Source organism: Cibotium barometz, chromosome 55 (genome assembly GCF_041138505.1).
Source record: "Cibotium barometz isolate CiBa-2024 chromosome 55, ASM4113850v1, whole genome shotgun sequence".
Taxonomy (NCBI): Eukaryota; Viridiplantae; Streptophyta; class Polypodiopsida; order Cyatheales; family Cibotiaceae; genus Cibotium; species Cibotium barometz.
Genome location: NC_141100.1, coordinates 18,923,063 through 18,946,518, shown reverse-complemented (window position 1 = coordinate 18,946,518; position 23,456 = coordinate 18,923,063). Strand labels below are relative to the sequence as shown.

At 45.9% G+C, this 23,456-nt stretch overlaps 1 protein-coding gene across 8 annotated transcripts; it reads right to left on the bottom strand.

Annotated features, from left to right (window-relative positions):
* Positions 1 to 1,102: 1,102 nt before the first annotated feature.
* Positions 1,103 to 23,142, bottom strand: LOC147607463 (heat shock factor-binding protein-like). Of its 8 annotated transcripts, XR_015264807.1 has the most exons (6): positions 22,235 to 23,009; positions 22,073 to 22,113; positions 3,599 to 3,670; positions 2,800 to 3,458; positions 1,936 to 1,959; positions 1,781 to 1,828 (listed from the first exon to the last, which is right to left on the bottom strand). XR_015264807.1 is itself a non-coding variant. In XM_086790855.1 (5 exons), exons 1-5 carry the CDS (start codon positions 23,017 to 23,019, stop codon positions 1,561 to 1,563), a joined length of 258 nt encoding a protein of 85 aa, XP_086646981.1. In that variant the 5' UTR covers positions 23,020 to 23,142; the 3' UTR covers positions 1,103 to 1,560. The 8 variants fall into 8 exon arrangements, 3 of the variants coding, with proteins under 3 accessions (XP_086646981.1, XP_086646982.1, XP_086646980.1); XM_086790855.1 differs by lacking the exons at positions 2,800 to 3,458; positions 22,073 to 22,113; positions 22,235 to 23,009 and adding exons at positions 1,103 to 1,676; positions 23,017 to 23,142 and having other exon boundaries at positions 1,786 to 1,828; XM_086790856.1 differs by lacking the exons at positions 2,800 to 3,458; positions 22,073 to 22,113; positions 22,235 to 23,009 and adding exons at positions 1,103 to 1,676; positions 23,017 to 23,115 and having other exon boundaries at positions 1,786 to 1,828; positions 3,637 to 3,670.
* Between the last annotated feature and the right edge of the window lie 314 nt (positions 23,143 to 23,456).

Here is a 23,456-nt window from a genome sequence, read left to right as displayed (position 1 = left end):
GAGACTTGGTCTCCAAGTTCTGATCTTCTAGTGATGTGAGTGCATCCATGTCTACATGTAAAGTTTTATTTTGAAACGGAGCATCAAGCTGCACAATCCTCTGACTAGAGCCCTTGTCAAGCACCGCTTTTTGATCCTAAGTTAAGATTTTAAGCTGCCTCCAATCATCCTTTAACAAGCTATGAACCTTGAAAGGCATAAAGCATTGGATAGCAAATGTCACATGGGCATCGCTCAAGAAAAAGGATTTTTATAGCAAATGTCACATGAGTATATCTCAATAAAAAGGAACAAAATTAAAGAAGATGAGAGCCACACACGAAGCAAGAAAATGGTTTGTCTTTTGTAAAGGGTCATCTAGTGTTTCACAGTTCAAAATAGGCAGGCTCGCTTTTCTCATATCAAGTAGAGAGTACGTTTCTTTTTTACTCGTGTCTTCTTAGCTCAATGGACTCTCAAACCTCAACTAATGTTATGGGCTTGTAGTCAATGCATCAGCATATGCAGGTCCCATAGGCTGTTTTAGGCTTCCTAAGGATTTTATAATCATGATATATATCTATATCTACATGTAATTCATACTAACATTTGGTAGATAAGTCGGTTAACTCATACATTAACCATGACTTTTAGAAAAGCCATTTGAGTGGAAAAGGTTCCATTGCATTACCATCTAATTGATCAAGTTCGACATGGAAGTGATCCTAAGATTCAAATAACCAAAACCAGAATAAGAACAAGAAAAAAACTCAAGGGCCAAAGAGTCTAAGCATATATATTGCCAGATGAACAAAGCTGTGAAAAATGAGCAACAAAATGGGCATCGAGTTTTGCTATAACTTTTCACCTTGAACACCTATGTCACTTTATGGAGGACATGGGAACCTCTTACGTAGGCTTCCAAGAATAGGGGCCTTCTGACTTCATAAACCATCTTCTTTCTCTGTTGTATGTACAATGTTACCAATAGTATGTAAAATATGGCAATGGTTTCCACCTCTGGAGCACTTTTGATGACACTAGGAAAACTCGATACCGGGAGAGAGGCTGAAGAGGAAAGAAAAGCAACAGAGAACCAGTAGCAATAATGATAGACGCATCATAAAAAACACCGCTTTTAATGACACACAAAAAAAAAATCAAAACCTCATCCAGGAGCCCTGCTATCTGCCTGTGTGCCCTACATCAATCATCATGACTGCCTCAAATCTTAGCCCCACACCATAATAAGGTCTTAATAAAGAGCTTAGATCATTCACATGGGTATTTTACATGTGTGTAAGAACCTCCTTTGCACCATAAAGCAGTGCAAAGCACAATGCAATACTAAGCCTTCACATGGTGTTCAATTCTACGACCAGAATCTGCTGTAATAGTTGCTCGACCCGCATAGGACATATAAAAAGAAATATGCCCATCATAGAAGGTTACAGAAAAACTTGGGACTCCTGAAGCAGCAAGCAGATATGTAAAAGCCCAAATAGTGAATGCAATCCCAACATTCTTGGCCCAATTTATGCTTATAGAGCATCAAAATGCAGTACTGTACTTTTGTCTTCATCATTCTTGTTTTTGAGCTCCCCCAGAGGCTGATGGTGGAAGCTCAATGCCCATCTCCTTGGTCAGATCACCAATGCTCTTCTCCAGATCATCAATTCGGCTTCCCATCTCATCAAGTGTGAGTGTCAAGGCAAGCATCTAAGGATTAAATACACCTAATTATTCCTTCCATGAGTTAGCATTTCCAAAAGGTTATCTCATTGAAGTTGCTTCGATAAAGGATATTTTTACTTATAATAGATTCTGACATTGTCTCAAACCTTGCTTGCTGCACACCATAACAAACACAGACCTCAGGTAAAGAAGCCACACAAGTCCTCAACCTTGAAATGTTGTTTGGTCATGAAATATACAAAACAAGAAAAAATTACTTACCATTTGTTGCAAAAGATTCTGAACCTGCAGAAAGAAAGAAATATGTTATTCAAAGAGTTTAATGCCACTTGGTAAGAATTTAAAGCTGTGCTACAGTTACATCTCCCCTCTTGGATGCAGAGATCAAACAAGAGTCTAATGCTTTACAGAGGTTGCATCTCACCTCTGAACAATGTGCATGCCTATGGGTTGATCTAGGTGGATGACCTCTTTGGTAGTATTGGTGCCACTCAATGGTTGGGAAGTTGTTTTAATACACACAATCCCATACTGCACAACGATAGAAGTATCAAGCCGTTTGTACAGCCCATTGTGCCTCAAGTTAACGATGTGTGTCATGGATAGAGGATCCATGAACAGCAAGAGCTCTTCATGTGGTCCAGCTTGTCAATGTGAATACGAAAGACCATTGTAAGCCCTCATTTCTGAACAGATAAGGTTGTTAGGTGATAATCAGCACACGGAAAATTGTATGCATGCCTATGATGGGTTAACCAGTGCCTGGAAACAGCAAACCTATGAGAATGAGCAGGCTTGGAAACAAAAAACTGGCGTGGACATTGTTGGTCACTGTTGGAAAATGCAGGACACTGCGTAAGTAAACATTTGGAGCAAAAGTGAGACCAGACTGGGGCAGGTATGGATCTGCTAGCTGTGCCATTCATTGTTCAATTTAATTGCATTTAATTGAATCGCTTAAATAAACTCTGGCATGCCATGATGACACCTCAGATGAACCAGTGTCTGGAAGCGGAACACAGGGATCAGGTAGCAGAATGACAGAAAATAAATGCTGAACGAAAGTCCCTTTTGCACAATCAGCCCTCAGCGAGTCAAAAAAGAGACTTGAGAAGGATACTTTACCTGAGTGTCAGCAAGACTTGGGCGGAAGGCTGAAGAAGACAAGTAACACCGGCAAAAAGAGGCAGAAGAAGACCAGGCATGACACCTCAAGGAAGACAAAATGGAGCAATGCCAACCAGGCTCTAATAGATAACCTATCTTTGCTGAGAGCCATTGATAGATCCTCCACGTTACAATGTAGCTTTCCACAATTTCTCAGATGATGCAATCACCTCATTGAGGCAACCAGGCTCTAATAGATAACCTATCTTTGCTGAGAGCCATTGATAGATCCTCCACGTTACAATGTAGCTTTCCACAATTTCTCAGATGATGCAATCACCTCATTGAGGCAGTACGAGGCAGAGCAGACACAATGACCTGGCAATGAACTCTTACTTGGGCTGACTTTGTCATTATCTCCCATCACTTCAAATCCAATAGCTCTCTCATATGAAAAATGAGGCGGAGGTATGAAGTCCAACGTAATGAGAAGAAATGTAGTGAGATGGAGCATCAACAGAAACGTATACAAGGGACAGCAAGGATTTTGAGGTCATGATGGATCACACAAAAATGTCACGTGAAAAGCCAGAGGAGAGTCATAGACAGCCCTATGCAGCACAATTTTATCACCATTGAGGATGTGGAGGCAGGACGAGAAATGAATCATGCATTGTCTCCAGAAGACAGGATAATTATTTACATTTTTTGGTTACAGGTAACCTAATAAGTAAAGCATTTAAAATTGCAAGAGTCATAGCTCAAACAAAGTTCCAGAAAAAAATCAAAAGACATAAATGATTCAAATTTAGCTTACAAAGGCTGTGAGATCTGCAGTACTTTGCCCTGTCTCACCTGCTTCATGAGGCTGCCCATGTCCTCTTCCATCCTGTATCAGACAATACCTTGTGGTCAAAATGGCCCCTATATAGAAGAAATTTGAAAAGAAAACCAAAAATAAGGCATGAATGTCTTCAAAAGTCAAGATATTCCATATAGTAAGGAAACGAGAACAATTATAGCTATAAGCAAGGAGGAGACAGAAAGGTAGAGAACACAAAATGTGGCATAAGACTTGTATGCATCCTTCTCTATTGTTGTCTTTCTCATTTCTTGATGAAGTTTTCCTTGTAAACAACAAACTATGGTGGATCACCAAATAAGGGTTCAAGAAAGCATTGGATTTACATGTCGGGTTTTTCACAAGTAAAAGCTTGTAACGATCTACTAGAAGACCAGCGCTCACCAGCATTGACCATTCCACAAAGCTTTGACCAGCATTTGACTCAGATTGGCAAACCAAGTTACCCAGGCTTAACAATTATTACGACACAACCACCCCAGATTATTCTGAAGGAGCTAGATTCCTGAGCCATAATATATGTTAAACCCTCATATTGTGGAGGAGCCGTAATCTAATCAACACTTCATGGATCTGAGACGGGCTTTTATAGAAGTAAGTGCTTAACCCTCTGCTTGAAGAACCAGACTCCACATTTGTCCAAATTTGAAAATTTTGATTAGGCTCTGCAGAGTCCCTGCCTAGTGCAGTTATGCAAGCCAAGAAATAAAAGATAACCTAGGGAGGACCATCCCTGTTTGGTGTCAGGGATTACAAACAGAAACAGGGTTCTTTGAACTGCTTTGAAGCACAAAAATGAGAATAAATAGAAATCAAGAAGAGAAGAAAGAGAAACAACAGAGGAGGACTTGATCCTCTCCATCTATTCTGCTGTAAATTGTCCAAACTGAATAAAGCTCATGAAACTACAAAGAGCTTTCCTAGAACTGCTAGGGAATCGGGACTTAACTCCTTACTACATTCAAAGAGCGTAGTTGAAAACATACGACTCTGATCCTCTCCCAATTGCTCCTCCAATAGGAAGCCCTAACTGATCTGCCTCACTTGCTGTCGTTGATGTAGAGAATGAGGAAAGGATTCTATTTATAGACTTCTAAAAAGTAGACCTACTTGTGTAAGTTGCATTTATATACATTTTTTTGCACTAAGTGCATCTGCACTCTGGTTGGAAGTTAGTATGGTGGGGGTTGGGCACCATGCCTCACATTAGCAGCTTTTTTTGTCCCTTTATAGAACTAGGAGTCACTGTATGTTACGTACTATAATAGCCACTCAGCAGATACATGCCAATCAACACTGGCATCCCATACCCACCAGTGCCCACCAGTGCCTGCCCACAGGGACCCTCGGCAAGACTATCTATGATCTGCCATGTCCATGGCAGGAGTAGAAAGTTAGAAACTCTAGTCCACGCACAGACCCATCAGAAGTGCACCACACAACTGACTCACAAGTGGCATCACTTACATAACAATAACTACCGCTATAAATAGCTAACCTGCTATGAATAGCCAGCAGCCTAGTTTTATTAATTTTGAACCTTAGCCCTCTGTATCTATTTGCTATCTCCTAATCCCAAGGTCCCCTAACCCTGTTGGATTAGACCTATTAATCTGAGGATTGGCTCCAGGTACATAACACGTACCTAGCACTAATCCTTGGGATTAGGGCTTAATCTGGTAAGGTTAGGGGACCCTGAGATTAGGGGAAGAGCAAGCAGGTTCAGGTGGCTAAGGTTAATTATTAATAAATGCATGGTTTTTTGTCCCTATATAGAACTAAACCTCACTGCATGTATAATACATGTCACAATAACACCAAACTGCACACAGGCCGGATATCGTAAGCGAGCTACGCTCCCCCTCCCCCCCCCTCCTACTTTGCGCTGCTGCCGCCGCCCCCCCCTGCCCTAGTCGCCTGCGCCCCCCCTTCACGAGCCCTCTCTTGCCCTTCGCCTCCTGCGCCCCCTCTTCTCCCCCTGCCCCGCCCCAGCCCTGCCCCTCTGCACCCCCCCTCCTATCTCCCCCCCCCCCGGGTTTGTGCCAGTGCCCGCCTGCAGCACCCCCCCCCCTCCAGTCGCCTTCTTTTTGGGCCCGCCCCCTGCCCTTCGCCGCCTTTTTTTCTTTTTTCTTTTGCTTTTTCTTTTTTTCTTTTTCTTTTTCTTTTTTTCTTTTCTCTCGTTATTTCTTTTTCTTTTTCTTTTTTCCTTTCTGCGCCCTTCGCCCCTTCCTTTCCTTTCTTTGCCGTCATCTCTAGCCCATCCTTGTTCCTCTGGCAACACCCTCACGTTGTGGGCATTTCTTCATTTTCTCGGCAAGTTTCGGCCTCTTCTAGTCTTCACCCCCATGTCTCCCCCCACCGAGGCCGCCGTTAACTTGCCTTTCATTTTCCGAAGCGGACCTATAGCTTCTCGCAACGACTACCGCATCCCTAGGGGCCTCCACTATGGTATGCAAGATTGTCGGTAGCCGCCTCACGAGTGGCCAACTTAGAGATCTTCAGGCTAGCCTCCTAGGCGTGCTAGCAAAGATCATAGATATTCATCCTTTGGGGCGCGGCTACTACCAGGTTGAGTTCGACTCACCAACGGCGTCTGATCTTGTCGTGCAACTAAGCCCCGTTGCACTACGAACGGCCCAGGCCTTCTTTGCACGGTGGCAACATTGCTTCGACCCGACATCCGACCAATTAGTTGGAGTTTCAAGCTTTCCTGTGACAGTCTCCTTTCCAGGCCTCAAGAAGAAATACCTTCCTCTTCTCTCGGTGATTGATGGTGCCATCGGGAGAGTGGTGGAATCCCTCCCTCCACCGCTGCCTCAAACCTCGCACAAGCAACCGGGATTCCATCTCTCTGCATCTATGTTGCCTCGCCGGATTTTGTACCTCACATGATATCTATTCTCAGTCTTCGGGGAGACCCCATTATGCAACACGTGGAGTGTTCCGGCATTCCAAGCCAATGCTTTATTTGCAGACAAATGGGTCAGCTAGCCAGAGCCTGCCCTTGGCGTCGGACTAGGCGACCGCCCCCGGTGGTTCCCCCTCCTTCCCGCTCAGATCCTCACCAGGGGGCCGAGGGAGGAGTAGGCTCCCAGACAGCGGAGCACCAAGTTCCGACCATGGATGACCCATCAGCCGAAGAGTGGCGGACGATTGGCCCCCGCCCCGATCGCTGGCCGACCACCAGAGTTGAGCGTCGCCGCCGTGTGCACCAAGTTGGCAGCATGCAAGAGGATTCAGTTCTGTTAGAGAACCGTTTCTAGCACTTATCTCACAGCACTCGCCCGCAAACGGTGGGCCCCCTCCAATCACGGAGAGGGTCCCCCCCACCCCCCCCACGGGCCCCAATGTGGCGGTTGATTCCTCCTCACAACTTCTCCTCTAGCCCTCACTGCCCAATGGGGCAGGCTGCCCCCACCCTCACTTCATTGAGCCTTCCCCAACAGCCTTCCTCACCAATGGATACCTCTCAACAGCATCCCTCTCCAACCTCTGCCTTCCCGCCCCCCCTCGCCTCCGACTCTACCCGCAATCGCTCCATTTGCCCCTTCCTCCGTGCCTACCCCCCCCCCCTGCGCGGGCGCCTCTCCAGAGCATTCCCATTAGCCCCTAATCCGGAGAGGAGACAACCGGTGAGTACCGTTCGCCGCTTGATTCATCGTTTCTCAGAGCCGGTGGAGATGACCATTGCGGCCTCACCAGTGAGGGCTCTCCCACCTGAGTCTCCAGGTGAGCAGCTTGTGGATTCTAGTTTCTTCCGGTGTCTTCCGACGGAAGGGACAAACAGGTTCAAGGAGCCCGTAGCCCCTATTCGGGTATGTGTGGTCTTCCACCACTCTACACCTCTACGCCAAAGAACGACGCGATGATCTTCTGTTTCCCTTGAGCGCAGCCCTCGAGACATAATGGGATCAAGAGTTGGTGGCCACTACCATTCAGGATGAGGCAGTTGAGCTATCGCATCATCTGCAGGATCTCCACATCACCGACATTCTTACTCATCTATGGCCTTTGGCCCAGATGGAGCTATCGCATCATCTGCAAGATCTCCACATCACCGTATGGCCTTTGGCCCGGATGGAGCTTGGTGGATCAACCCACAGAGACCAAGGAGGGGAGATGGTGACCTCCAGCCTAGAGGTGTTGCTTTTTGTGTTCATGCATACCTCTCCCCCCTTCTTATAGATACCTCCATTGTGATCGATGGAGCACGGAGTATGCATACTCTCGCGGTCAAGCAGAGTGGTGGTACATGCAGGGTAAGATCCCCACTTGGCATGACTCCACACCACGACAGATTGTGACTATTCCCCGTCTAAGCCCGCGCCCAAGACTCTTCGAGTGGAGGGAGTTCCGGTAGTTCCGCCTCACACAGAGATTGATATGAGAATTGTCTCATGGAACATTCAGGGCCTAGGGGGGCCTGAGTGCTTTCAGAGATGAGGCGTCCTTAGAGGAGAGCTGCATCGAGCTATGGTGAGGGGACCTATCGACATTCTTTTCCTCCAAGAGCACCATCTTACTGAGGGGCATACCCGCTGCTACGGGAAGATTCTACCAGGCAAGAGTCGTACTTTTTGGTCTCCATCCTTCGGCCCTTCAAGGACGCAAAGGGAGGAGTGTCTCTCTCTGTCAGTGATGAGCAGCTTATGCCATCTGTGACAGGATTAGGAATCATAGTTCCAAGACGTGCTCAGTGGATTACCATTATGATTGGAGAGGATAGCGTTGGCTTCCTCGACATTTATGCCCCGAATGCGGCTGCAAGTAGAGCTATCTTTTGGAGTACTTTCCCACAAGCCCTGCCCCAAGCTGATTTTTGGTGCATGGGCGGTGACTTCAACATGATAGAAGCAGCAGAGGACAGACTTGGAGGTGGCACAGCCACAATCTCAAGAGCGGAGTACTCTACATGTGAGGAGATGATACTAATTCTTAGGGGACAAGACCCTTGGCATCTTCCAGAGTTTGGGCATAGCCCTGGGAGTCTTAGCTTCTCTCGATCGGATAGGCGGAGCACTGGCCCCAACCTCTCTCAGCTAGATAGGTTTCATGTTGACGAGTGGGCTTGCAGCCGTGGAGGCATGGTTGGTATTCTAGCAGGCACTAGATTTTCAAATCATGCCTCAGTTATTCTATCCCTAGAGGACCCATGGAGGCATGACAAACATGCGAGCTCCAGGATTCCAAATAGCCTCATTCAGGACCTCGAGATTTGTAGCCGGATTGAGCAGATATGGCCAGGACTAGACTTTTCCTAGAATTTGCAGCATGCACTTTGGATGATGGCCTTGGGGAGGTCAGTTTTTTCTTACAAGAGGCAGCCCAGAGTAGATTGGAGGGATTTCGCAAGCAGGAGAGGAGTCTGAGGGACCTAGCCTCTTTACAGCGTCTTCAAGAGAGTTCCCCGGACAGCCCATGGATTGACAGTCAAATCGCTGCCGCCCACACGGAGATTCGGTCCATTGAGGAGAGGGCGGAGTATAGATACCATGCCAAGGCTTCATTCTGGACTCAAGCTGGTGACAAAGTTAAAGGAGACTTCTTTGAGATAACCGACCCACGCAAGAGGAGAGACGGCATTCGCAAGCTACGTGGCCAGGATGGAGCTATTGTTTCTGATCCCCCGCATGTGAGCTATCGCCACAGATTTCTTCCGATCTCTTCTCACTGGTGCCCCATTATCCCCCCAGGTGATGGGTGCACGGGAGAGAGTCCAGAGGCACGCGAGAGAGGCGGTTCCTCCCTCCAATCTGTCTTTCTTATTGACCCCTTTCACTGCAAAGGAGCCGGCAAAGGCAGTGAAGGCATTACCCAAGGGCAGGGTGGATGGGCTTCCTGTTTCTTTCTTTCTTCGCCATTGGGACCTCATGGAAGGTGGCCTTCGCGCTGCCTTCAATGAGATTATGTTCACAGGTGCCATGCCAGAGAGGCTCACAAAGGGCTTGATACATTTGATTCAGGGAGCCCGAGGCGACACATTCCCCCTTTCCCACTTGGTTCGACAGGGCTGTCCTCTGGCACCGTACCTCTTTCTATTTGTCACCAAGGCCATGAGTAGTTTTCTCTCCGCCCAAGAGACCGGACTTCAAGGATTGCGCCTTTCCCTCCACACACAAGAGGAATTGTTGGACTCAGAGTTTACAGACGACACAACAGCCTACCTTGCTGGAGATGTTGGGAATCTTTGGAGATTCCTGTAGGCGATAGAGATCTTAAAGATCTCACATGGTTGCAATGGAACCATGGAGAGTGGACTTGGCATGATCCCACAGATCGGGTGGAGACTCTGGATGCCCCTTTCTTTGCATATACAACACGGCTCGGCCACAAGATCCAGATGCCGAAGATAGATGGCAACACTTGGCAACACCGGCAACAGCAGCACACTGGCAATCTCACGGCCTATCACAACATTTCTTTTCAGATTTCTGGAAGAGGCTTTGGGACAGCTTTCAACCGAGGAAGATCACTCTCCTCCTTTGGAGGATGGCACACAAGAGTCTGGTGGTTGGTACTTGACCTGGCAGTCGAAAGTCGGTCAGCAACTTGCCCGAGGTGCGACCACCCCCAGGAGTCTTAGCGACATTGCCTTTAGGACCCGAAGGCTTCGCGGATTCTCTGCATTTTTGCTATGGATAGGGCATCGACCCAGATCATCACTTGGGGTACTGTCGCTTAGGGCATTGAGGCTAGAGTGGTCAAGACTTCCGAGGAGGATGGGGGAGGCCTTGCCCTTCAGGTCTCCCACCATCGTATTGCAATAGTACCAGTCACAACCCCACCTGCACGTGTCTGGCGACCAGGCTCATACGAGCGAAGGGAGATTTGCAGTAGCATAACAGCCTGGCACATCTGGTGTGCTAGATGTAGTGAGGCCATCGAGGGTATCCACACTCCACCGGCTGAGACCATCAAGAGCATATGGCTCGACATCATTCACACCCTTCGCGGTCAATGGGGGAAGGTGCAGGGAGGTTCTGACCGCATGCGGAAGCGGCGAGAAGCCTTCTTGAGACTTTGGAGGCCTGGCCCTTTCCTCACAGATAGAGACGATGAACCCATCTCCTTCGTGGTTGTACTTAGCCCTTCATGGCTGTCTTTTCTTTAACTAATTGAAGGATCTCTTTCTTGGGAAAAAAAAAAGGACTCACTTCATGTTATGTACCTAACACTAATCCTTGGGATTAGGCCTTAATCTGGTAGGATTAGAAGACCCTGAGATTAGAGAAAGACCAGACACATACCAGTGGCTAGGGTTAATTATTAATAAATGCATGTGAACTGGCTACTTATGACTAGATGGTTATTTATGGCCCAGTTATCACTATATAAGTGATCACTAGAGGGTTATTTATGGCAACAATTATCACTATATAAGTCACACCATGGGTTATTATTGTTATGGACTGTTATTGGTCTGAGCTTGGACCAAAGTAGTCGTACTCCTGCCATGTACATGTCCCTTCGTACAAGCTCTAGTGGTATGGGACGCCAGTGCTAACTAGCTTGGCGTGTGGGAGTGAAACCCTAGCCCCTGGCTCAAGGGTTGTTGTGGACACAACCTATGGTTGAGTGGTGAGCTTGCCTACACCCTTCTATGTTGTTTGGACTAACCTTGTTTATCCCTGTGTATTAGGTGAGGCGTTGGTATTAGAGTTGACCTAATCGCACAAGTGGGAAAAGCAAGGCTTGCATGTCGACTGTCTTTTTCAAAGTCGCCCTATCTGAGTATCTCTCAATCCACCGAATTTGAGTTTTGCAAAGAAGTAGGTGCTTTTCTTGGTTCGCTTGCAAGATAGGTTTCATGTGGATTTTGAAAGAGGGAGAGAAAGAGAGGAGTAGATATGCGTGTTCAACAGGGTATGCTGTCCCAAAAACCCTAAAACGCAGAAACTCTAATGTCATGCATACTGTCATGGCCCTGTGAAAATGGAACAGCACAAGTGTGGGCATGGTGTTGCTGAGTCAAAATATTGAATGATTCACATGGGGGGTGCCCGGACAGAGTTAATGATGTGTGGACATCCCTAGGTGTGAAGGGGGGAACTAGAACATTAGAATTTTAATGTTTTATTGAAAGTTGCCCCTAGGCCTTAGTGGCCCCTAGGGAACTTTAATAACAATTAAAGTTGGGGCCCTAGGATTATTATGGGGAGGGGGCAACTCCACTTTTGGAGTGCATGCCTCTCTCTCTACACACTCTCTCTTCTTTTTGGGAAAACGTGAAGCATACGTGCAAGAGGAAGCGTGGAAAGCAAGAGGGAAGAAGTCGACTGCTGAGTAGGGTGCTGCTGCTGATTTTCTGTGTGCTGGAACTGGCCGTACAGCATCCATACAGTCCTGTACGACAGCAGGTACTGCTGCAGGCAAGGGCGGCGGCTGTGGAACAGGTACTGTTTGCAACAGGCGGCTGCAGCTGCAGAATTCAGGCTGGTACGACTGCAAGTACAGTCCTGTACTTCTGCAGGTACACCGTGCGGTCAGGGCAGGTGCTGGACAGGTGCTGGACAGACCTGGTACAGGCGGCGTTGACTGACTGTACAGCAGGTACAGTAGGGTACAGCAGGGGCAGGCGCACCAGAATCCTCAGGTGACTGCAGAACTGGCCGTACAGTTCTGTACGGACAGATTCTGACACGTGTGCAGAGGCCGTACGGATTGATGCAGTACAGATTTTCAGGTCTCCACAGTTGGGTACAACACTGAAGTGGATGCTGAGAGGAAGGTGCAGACAGGTACTCCCACACGTGTGATGCAGAGCTGTTGAAACAAGTGTGCGAGTACAGACTGGTACAACTACTTCCTCAGGTGCAGATCCATGAGCTGATTTTGGTAAGCTCTGAGTTTGTTCATCTATCTCTCTCTCTATTGCTTTATGTCTGTTGCAGATTTGAGCTATCTGGCCCCTTGTGAGAGGAGGGGTATGGCAGATTGAAAAGGGTGGAGACAGAGGTTGAACAGTGAATGTATGTATGAGCTGAGATGTTGAATCATGTGCTTGAGATATGCCAGATGTATGCTCATGGCTGCCCTGCTTAGTGGTCTTGGCTAATCAGAGGGAGGCACAGTGTGTTGCTTTGAGAGACAGATCTGTGTGCGTGAATCCTCTGTGCTAAGAGGGATTGTGGGCTGTCAGATTGGGGTGTAATCTCTTGGCTGATTTTGTTGTACTCAGCCTTTCATACTTTTGAAATTGAATAAAGAAATACCGCAAGGGGCGCCAAGCTTTGGGGCCAACAGGTGTCACTTTGTTTTCAGATTTGGGCACTCTAGCTCCAATCTGTTTTGTTTTCATATCTAGACTACAAGTGGATGGGTGACTGCTAGTCCACCGCACTCTGGTTTCTATCAGAGGCCGGTTTCAAGGTTCCGTCGCCGGGACCAATCATCAACTTTCTGAAGGGGGTGAGCTCGTGGTTGCCTCGAAGAAAGCCATCGCTGAAAAATTCAGCAAACATGTCTGATACAGAGGATGAGTACTTCTATCATGAAGAGGAAGAGCAAGAGACTTCTCCTGAGAGAGATGTATCTGAGGATATTTATGCAGGAGAACAGGCTGCAGATGCTGAGCCTTATGAGGATGTAACACAGCCAGAGGATGTACATGGTAAAGAGGATGATGATGCTCGGTTCAAAGATCGTTTGGCTAGTGTTATGGATGTATTTATGCAGCTCACTCAGAGTGAGAGATTTGCTGAATTTATGAGATCCCGCACAGAGCCCGAGAAAAAGAAGAAGAAGGTTCGTTCTAAGAATCTTCCACAGGGTCATAGTGGTGCCATCCCACAGGAACCATCTCTTGGCCAGTTTCCGAACATGCAGCATGCTTATGGAGCAAACTCACAGAGTTCCTTCTTTGGACAGCCATCAATTCCTCAGCAGAACATGCATCCAGGTTACTTTGGTGGTGGCTCGGTGTTCCAATCTATGACTGGGGGTTATCCTCAGGGAGGCATGGGTATGCATGGGCCTTTTGGAGCTAATTTTCAGCCTGGTATGCAGGGGAATATGTATGGTGGTATGCAGTCCGGTATGCAAGGAAATATGTTTGGGGGCATGCAACCTGGAATGCAAGGCAATATGTTTGGTGGTATGCAGCTAGGTATGCATAATGGAATGTTTGGAAACATGGCTGGAATGTATGGTATGCCTGGTGTGGGAATGGGAAATGTTGACCCAATGATGGGCATGAATGTTGGGGACAGCAATCTTGCGAAACCACTTCCATATGATAATCTAACGCTTATGGGAAAGGCGAAGGATTACAAGGAAGGGGGAGCTGCAGTGAAGTTTGATACATTCAGTGGGGCCAAAGATAAATTGAAAGCACTTACCTTTTTACAGCAGTTTGATGCTACTTTTTCTGGTGGGAATTACACAGAGTCCTCTAAGGTGAGGAAAGCTGCCACTTTTCTCAAGGGCAATGCTTTGCAGTGGTGGTCTACTCTTCTTTTGCAGGGCATAGCACCCACCACTTGGGTACAATTTAAACAAGTTTTCTCTTCCGTATGGCTCACATCTACATTTGAGGTGGATGTTATGACCGCATGGCACAAATTGGATGCTTCAAAATGTGAAAATTTGGAAGATTATAACAAGAAGTTTTGGGAAGCTTTACTCCCAGTGACTTCTTATCGTGCAGTGCCATTGTCTGAGCAGGTAGAGAAGTATTGTTGTGGGCTGCCCAAGGAGGTGCGAGATTATTGTATCAAGACGAGTAACGAACATGTCACATATGATTGAGAATGCTATGACAGCTAATGCGTTACTCACTGGAGGATCATCTGGGTTTAAAGGCAGTAAGAACTTGAGCAAGAAAGCTGAAAAATCTGGGCATGCTTCTCGTGATGCTAAAGGGTCTTCAGAGACGAAGTATAAGAAGTTGCCAATGCCCAAGAGGACTTCTGAAGAAAGACAGGCTTTGAGAGATGCTCGGAAATGTTTTTACTGTACTGAAGAGGGGCATATGTCATTCAATTGTCCCAAGAGAAAGTCCCATAAGGACTCTGACAATAAAGAAGAGCCCAAGCCAAAGAAACCAAAGCCTTCTGCAGGGTTAGTTCCTGATCTTGTGGGGGAACAGCCAGGTGGTGAAGAGACAGAGTTGTACAGGACATGGGACAAAGTGAGAGATCAGAATGCCTTGATATTCTGTGACACAGGTGCTAGAGCAAACTTCATTTCACCAGATTTGGCTGGCCGATTGGGGATTCGTGCAGAGGAGATGGGGCCGTTACATGAGGCTAATATGGCTTGTCCAGGGTATGCAGAACCCGTTACTCCTATCATTGGGACGCTTCGGCTTCATTTGCAGGGTTATGTGGACAGCGAAGAGTTCTTCATCATGCCACTTGATGGCTGTGATGTTTTGTTGGGGATGCCATGGTGCCACAGAGTACATGCGGTGGTGGATACTTACAATAGGAAAATCACTCTGACTCATAGAGGGAAAGAACATGTATTAGATGTAAAACTCAAAGGGGAATCTGTTCCTATTGTATCCGCTTCGGCGATTTCATCCGTAATGAAAAAGCATCTTTCCGCGTACTTGATTTATGTAAAGGATGCACAAGATGATGAGTCTAAGTCTAATTTGTCTATGTTAGATAAGGATAGGATTGATTTCTTATGTGGGTTTCAAGATTGTTTTTCCGAGTCATTGCCAGGAGAACTTCCTCCTGAGAGGCCAGAAGATCATGCCATTGATCTGATTCTTGGTAGTACTCCACCGAATAGACCGCCGTACCGTGTTAGTGCAGCCCAACAGGAAGAGATTATGAGTCAGGTGCAGGAGCTTTTGAATAAAGGGTTGATACAGCCTAGCTCATCACCCTTTTGCTCACCTGTGCTCTTAGTGCAAAAGAAGGATGGTTCTTGGCGCATGTGTATTGATTACAGGGCGCTGAACAAGAATACCATCAAGAATCGATTCCCCATACCGAGGATCGATGACATTTTGGATCGCTTACAGGGCTCCACAGTCTTTAGTCGTATTGACTTGAAAAGCAGGTATCATCAGATACGCATTAGACCCGAGGATGTGCATAAGACAGCATTCCGAACCACGTTTGGGTTGTATGAGTTCTTGGTTATGCCCTTTGGTTTGACAAATGCGCCTGCCACATTTAACAGAATGATGGACAGGATTTTCAGACCTCATAGAGCGTTTGTGGGCACATTCTTTGATGATATGATTGTGCATTCACAAACTGAGGAAGAGCATAGAAGGCATTTGGCCATTGTGTTTTCAGAACTCAGAAACCATATGGTTGTTAATGGCAAGAAGAGTGAGTTCTTTTTGCAGGAGATTCATTTCTTGGGGCATATTGTGTCTAAGCATGGAGTCCGTATGGATCCAGCAAAGGTGGAAGCGATTCTTAATTGGCCAGCTTTGAGGACCGTGCATGATGTACGCAGCTTTCTAGGATTGTGTTCCTATTACAGGCGATACATACGGTACTTTGCTGAAATTGCTTCGCCTCTTCATGCCTTGACAAAGAAGGCAACTCCGTTTAGATGGGCTGATCGGGAAATTACAGCATTCAAAAAGCTCAAAGAAAAGCTTACTTCGGACCCAGTATTGGTGTTACCGGACCTCCGAAAGGCTTTTGTTGTCCAGTGTGATGCATGTGGAAGTAGCATTGGTGCAGTTCTCATGCAAGAGGGACATGTGATAGCCTATGAGAGTAGAATATTGCAAGATGCTGAGAAGCATTTACAGGTTTATGAGAAAGAGATGTTGGCTGTAATTCACGCTCTTTCGACATGGAAACACTACTTGCTTGGGGCTGATTTCACTGTGCAGACAAATCATCAAACCTTGCGTTATTTCCTCCCGCAAACTAAGCTTTCAGAGAAGCATATGCGTTGGGCAAACTTTTTGTCAATGTTTCACTTCCAGATTGTGCACGTGGAAGGCAAAAAGAATGTAGTGGCAGATGCTTTGTCACGCAAGCCACAGTTCTCTGCAGTTTCACTTGCTTATCATCATGAGCTTGATGAAATGAAAGAGCAGTATGCCCATGATGAGGACTTTGAAAGGTTGTATTATCAGATGTCTGAGGGTCAACGGCATGAGCACTATACTCTCAGGGATGGGTTTTTATTGATGCATGGCAGACTGTGTGTTACCAGGCCATTGCGACTCAAGGTTATGATTAAAAGTCATGCTCCACCGTATGCAGGTCATAGAGGAATTGATGCCACGGTCAAAGCAATGGAGACTTTCTTTTATTGGCCAACCTTGAGAAGAGATGTTGATGCCTTTGTGAGGCAATGCATCGTATGTCAGAAGGTAAAGTTTAACCGTCAGAAGACACCAGGGTTATTACAGCCTTTACCTATTCTAGATAGACCTTGGGAGAGCATTGCCATGGATTTTATATTTGATCTTCCACGGACACAAACGGGAAATGATGGCATCTGGACTATCATATGCAGGTTCAGTAAGCAGGCTCATTTCATTCCCGTGCGTAAGACGATCAAAGTGGATCATATGGTGAAGTTGTTCATGGCGAACATCTTCAAGTATCATGGCTTGCCTACGTCTATCATTAGTGACCGTGATCCATGGATGACGAGTTTGTTCTGGAGAGGGTTGTTTGACAACATGGGTACAACTCTCAAGTTTTCATCGTCATTTCATCCACAAACAGATGGTCAGTCAAAAGAGGCTAACTCAACAGTGTTGGATCTTCTCAAGTGTTATGTGTCGGAGCACAAGCAACAATGGGAAAAGTATCTTCCTTTGGTGAAGTTTGCATATAACAACACTGTACATACCTCGACAGGTAAGGCCCCTTTTGAGATTGTGGAAGGAGGGAAGAAGGTACCACCCATTTTGCATACAAAGGATAAGATCTTTGAGGCTGATCAATATGTGGAAAACATGGATGAAGCATATCGGAGAGTTAAGTTGGCACTCCAGAAAACTCAGCAGAAGCAAAAGAAAGCCGCAAACCGTCACAGACGTGATTTACAGTTTGCATTGGGTGATTGGGTTCTTTTGCGCTTTGAAAAGGCTAGACTCAAGAAGATGAAGGGTAAGGAGCACTTATTCCCTAAATTAAGCATGCGTTATTATGGGCCTTTTCAGGTTTTGGAAAAGATTGGTGAGGTAGCCTATCGCTTGAAGCTACCAGATCACTGGAGGATTCACAATGCTTTTCACGTGAGTCTCCTTAGACCTTTCCGTGGGGATGTGCCTGAGGATGTATCAGATGAGGCTCAGCCGGAAGTTGAGGAACTTGATGAGGTTCTGATTCCAGAGCAGATACTGGCACATAAGGAAAGGAAGGTACGAGGTAAAGTTTCCCGTCGCTATCTTGTGAAGTTCAAGAACTATTCACCGATGGATGCGAAGTGGATGGAGGAAGGTGACTTAACAGATTCACCTCAGGTTTTGCAGCTTTATCTTGATGCCTTTGAGTTAGAGCCGACTCTTGTTGTGGCTCATTCAGGTTCAGCAGAGCATGGGTCTGGAGCATTACCTGATGCTCAAGAGGGGGGTAGCACCTCCACTCCCTTGATACAGACAGGCTCAGATGACATCTAGAGGTCGCTTGGTGCAGTTTTTATCTCACCCGAAGGTACTGAGGCTGACAGTACATCTGTTTATGGGACTTCTATGATATATGTGTACTAGTCACATGGGATTTTGTGGTTATGTATGGTTCACAGTGGTATACAACTTGGACTATTACTACGCCATTGTTTTGCAGTGAATGTTGATACATGTGCATGGCTTAGAAAGATTGGGACGCTAATCTTGCCATATTGTATATTTCACTTTGGATATTTTGTTGTATCACCAGAATGCAATCGAGGACGCTTGCCATTTTTCAAGAGGGGGGTATGTCATGGCCCTGTGAAAATGGAACAGCACAAGTGTGGGCATGGTGTTGCTGAGTCAAAATATTGAATGATTCACATGGGGGGTGCCCGGACAGAGTTAATGATGTGTGGACATCCCTAGGTGTGAAGGGGGGAACTAGAACATTAGAATTTTAATGTTTTATTGAAAGTTGCCCCTAGGCCTTAGTGGCCCCTAGGGAACTTTAATAACAATTAAAGTTGGGGCCCTAGGATTATTATGGGGAGGGGGCAACTCCACTTTTGGAGTGCATGCCTCTCTCTCTACACTCTCTCTCTCTCTTCTTTTTGGGAAAACGTGAAGCATACGTGTAAGAGGAAGCGTGGAAAGCAAGAGGGAAGAAGTCGACTGCTGAGTAGGGTGCTGCTGCTGATTTTCTGTGTGCTGGAACTGGCCGTACAGCATCCGTACAGTCTTGTACGACAGCAGGTACTGCTGCAGGCAAGGGCGGCGGCTATGGAACAGGTACTGTTTGCAACAGGCGGCTCCAGCTGCAGAATTCAGGCAGTACAGGCTGGTACGACTGCAAGTACAGTCCTGTACTTCTACAGGTACACCGTATGGTCAGGGCAGGTGCTGGACAGACCTGGTACAGGCGGCGTTGACTGACTGTACAGCAGGTACAGTAGGGTACAACAGGGGCAGGCGCACCAGAATCCTCAGGTGACTGTAGAATTGGCCGTACAGTTCTGTAAAAACAGATTCTGACACGTGTGCAGAGGCTGTACGGATTGATGCAGTACAGATTTTCAGGTCTGCACAGTTGGGTACAACACTGAAGTGGATGCTGAGAGGAAGGTGCAGACAGGTACTCCCACACGTGTGATGCAGAGCTGTTGAAACAAGTGTGCGAGTACAGACTGGTATAACTACTTCCTCAGGTGGAGATCCACGAGCTGATTTTGGTAAGCTCTGAGTTTGTTCATCTATCTCTCTCTCTATTGCTTTGTCTGTTGCAAATTTGAGCTATCTGGCCCCTTGTGAGAGGAGGGGTATGGCAGATTGAAAAGGGTCGAGACAGAGGTTGAACAGTGAATGTATGTATGAGCTGAGATGTTGAATCATGTGCTTGAGATATGCCAGATGTATGCTCATGGCTGCCATGCTTAGTGGTCTTGGCTGATCAGAGGGAGGCACAGTGTGTTGCTTTGAGACACAGATCTGTGCGCGTGAATCCTCCGTGCTAAGAGGGATTGTGGGCTGTCAGATTTGGACATTCACGTGTAATCTCTTGGCTGATTTTGTTGTACTCAGCCTTTCATAATTTTGAAATTGAATAAAGAAATACTGCAAGGGGCGCCAAGCTTTGGGGCCAACAGGTGTCACTTTGTTTTCAAATTTGGGCACTCTAGCTCCAATCTGTTTTGTTTTCATATCTAGACTACAAGTGGACGGGTGACTGCTAGTCCACTGCACTCTGGTTTCTATCAGAGGCCGGTTTCACATACTTTCTTATAGCAAGTGTTGTAATTTCTTGCACCACGTTTCCTTGTGGCTACATTGCATTTTTGCATACTTGTCTGTCAATATGGGTCATGCGCATAGCTGTCCTGCTTGCAACCAAGTGCCTATAGCAGCCACATATGCAACATATGTAGCCTTGCATGTTTTCCCATAGTCAATCCCTACAGAGGAATGTCTCCTAGAAACCTCAAGCCACAAAAACCTCTGTGCAAGCTTTCCAACGAAAGTTTAAGGCTCAGAAGGCTCCACAAAACCAAACCCAAGCTTTGGGTGAGTCCAATCCGAAGAAGGATCATAAGCAACAACAAAACCTTTGGGAGGGCAAGTGTTACACTTTCCGTCAAAAGGGTCACATGAAAGCAAGTTGTCAACAAGTGAAGACCAAGCCCAAGGCAGCTCATTTGATCGAAGTGATAGGTAACCTTGAGATTACTTCCGTTTATACTATTGTTTAAAGTCAGAGTGCCTACATGGAATGTATTTTCAACGTGGCAATCTTCAATCCTAACGACTTGATACATATGTATGGGACAGTGTTAGGGGAGATTGTGCACATCCTTTTTGACCTTGGTTGTACTCACAACTTCATTAATATATACCTAGATGAATCCAGGAACATGCCCAAATTCACCTTTTAGGAACGTGCATGTTATGTACTCGTGGTAGTCAACCCACAAGACTATATAACTATCAACTCCATTATGCATAGTATGGACAAGATACTACAACATCCCCACTAACGTCATCAGTGCCCAATAGTGGGTGTAGAACACTGTATCAAGATATGCTCTCACACACGCACTCCACACACACATACACATAAGAGCATATATTCACACAAAGCCCTTCATATTGAGTTTCTGTCAAACCTCCCGAGATGCACGGCAGACTCAACCATAATGAAGTCTAGCACTAAGGGAAGCCACAACTTCATTAATGTCAAATTTGTGCAAAAGCTGGAAGTGGAGACATAACCAATTGATCACGTGTACCCTAGATAGGATCAATGTTATACTAGGGAAATAGGTTGATTTCTCTACTAAACCCTAGCCCTAAATAGTAACCTAGCTCGACATATGCATCTGAGAGTAGAAGCTGATGCATGGCATGCCATGCTCTACAGACCTTTGCATTGTTCCACATATGAAAATGAAGGGCCAAGGCTCAGTCAATCTATTGCAATTAACAAAAGCACAGACAAAATGACTTTGAAGGTTGCATGGCTGAGCTTCTAATAGTACACTCGGGCAATTTTGGGGGAAAACCAAATTGGGCATCTAATAGCACTTGCAGCGGCCCACTTTTTATATGCTCATTTATGCTAAGTCCCATCCTCAGCATCCCAACATCCTTGCTCCATACTCAACTCCAAGACTTTGACAGCAGGCTTTGATTCAAGCCTCGAATAAAAGTAATAACTCAACACTAGTGGTCTGAATTGCCTCAGAAGCCACATATTATATATACCTAGATGAATCCACGAACATGCCCAAATTCACCTTATAAGAATGTGCAGTTTATAACCTCATGGTAGTTTCTGTCAAAAGCCACATAATGTTCTTTTGTTGACACACATCAGTAACAAGATCTTTCATTCCCAAATACTTCACAACCTTCATAGCAAAAAAAAAAACTCCTAAAAGCCAGCCTACAATTTCGACTGTTCTGAACAACCAGCAAGCATATGCAGCTCCTTTAACTTTATATACCTAGATGAATCCACGAACATGCCCAAATTCACCTTATAAGAATGTGCAGTTTATAACCTCATGGTAGTTTCTGTCAAAAGCCACATATTGTTCTTTTGTTGACACACATCAGTAACAAGATCTTTCATTCCCAAATACTTCACAACCTTCATAGCAAAAAAAAAAAAAAAAAAAACTCCTAAAAGCCAGCCTACAATTTTGACTGTTCTGAACAACCAGCAAGCATATGCAGCTCCTTTAACTTCTCACAAGAAATTCCAGCAAGCATATGCAGCTCCTTTAACTTCTCACAAGAAATTCTTCAGGCATGGGCCAGAAGTCTCAATTTTTTTTAAGATCTTGCATTATCTTATTTAATGCGAGTTGTTGACAGATACTCACAGTTCAAATTTGCTCAACACATGCAGCTATGTACTTTGACCCTGCTTCACCATGTGTTAGGATTGATAAATGCCAAAGTCACCACATATACAGAAGTCTTGGGCCAAGGTGTAACCATGGCATCACAAGTGTTTTAACTGGAACAATCTTGTTTAGAATCACCTGTACAGTGCGGGAAGCATCATCAAGCCAACACTTGAAGCAAAGGTGGTAGACATTTAGGCTTGACTAATCACATAGCCAATTAGGGGAACCTCAACCCCCTCCCCCCTCCGTAGACTGGGTCAATTTCTCTCTTTTCTTTCAAATGGGATATGGTAAGGTCCATGGGTGGATAACATTGGCACCCACAAAATGTTATCTAGGGTGACTCAAGGACTGCTTGCACTTGAAACTGTCCATGGAAAAATCTGTCCACGGATCTATGTAAACAGGGTTAAAAGTCTTGAAGACCACAACAGTACCTCTTCATGTTTTGAGCAAGGTCATGTTTTCACCATGGAATCTCGGAGATCTTGGCATTACAGGCCACCGGTACCTAGCAAGAGCTGCCAAATGCAAAGAGACCCAGCATTGCTATGTCCCCATTGAGGCTACGCCCTCCCTTTCGGCCCTTGCGCTTCACGGGATACAGTAACCTTCATGCTGTGGGGTAGGTCCTTCCCCTGTGTAGGCACCCGGTATGATAAACCCCCTTCCCTTCCAACATCATGAAGTAGCAAGAGCCCTCCTCCCCCTTCCTTTCTCTCTGTCTCCTATGAAGCCTTCCTCTAGGATCAGACACTCTTCCTCTCTGTGCTTCTATACTTTTATTTTCCGTGCGTAAGGCTGTATGCAAGCGACTTCTTTGTAACACTGGAAGAAGAATCTAAAACGATGCTTATGATAATCGAGATCTTGTATAAAAACACACGCGGAGAGAGAGAGAGAGAGAGAGAGAGTACCATGGATCAGAAATGGCTTCGACAAGATCAAAGATCGACTCGCTGAAACCGCAAAAGCGATGAATGACAGACCTGCGATTTTAAAATCCCTTGTTTTGGTGTATCGATTGTGTGCACTCATGGTAAATCTTTGATTTAACTTAATCGTTTTAATTTATTTTTTTGGAAAGATATTTATATTATATTATTACTGCTGGAAGACTACACATTCTGAAGTCTTTACAAACTGAGACAAAAAGAACCTATGACCCCAAGCCTATTCCAACTCATATACATTTGCATTTGCAGTTGAGCAATTTACATAACATTTCCCATCTTTCAGCCTCCCACACAAATGAGGATTGACTCCAAGACGCATGATATCCTAGCTGCATGCAGGCAATCATCATAACTTCTGTGGTGTAGCCTTTAGGAGGAAGTCTTTCCAAGATACCCTTGCC

Excerpts from the sequence above, each read along its gene's own strand:
- LOC147607463 (XM_086790854.1), bottom strand. The coding sequence starts at position 22,290 with ATGTCTACCACCTTTGCTTCAAGTGTTGGCTTGATGATGCTTCCCGCA. Across the intron at positions 1,960-3,636 it reads TGGGCAGCCTCATGAAGCAG|GTTCAGAATCTTTTGCAACA; the intron begins GTGAGACAGGGC and ends TTCTTTCTGCAG. Across the intron at positions 1,677-1,785 it reads AGAATCTATTATAAGTAAAA|TTGATGAGATGGGAAGCCGA; the intron begins ATATCCTTTATC and ends TGACACTCACAC.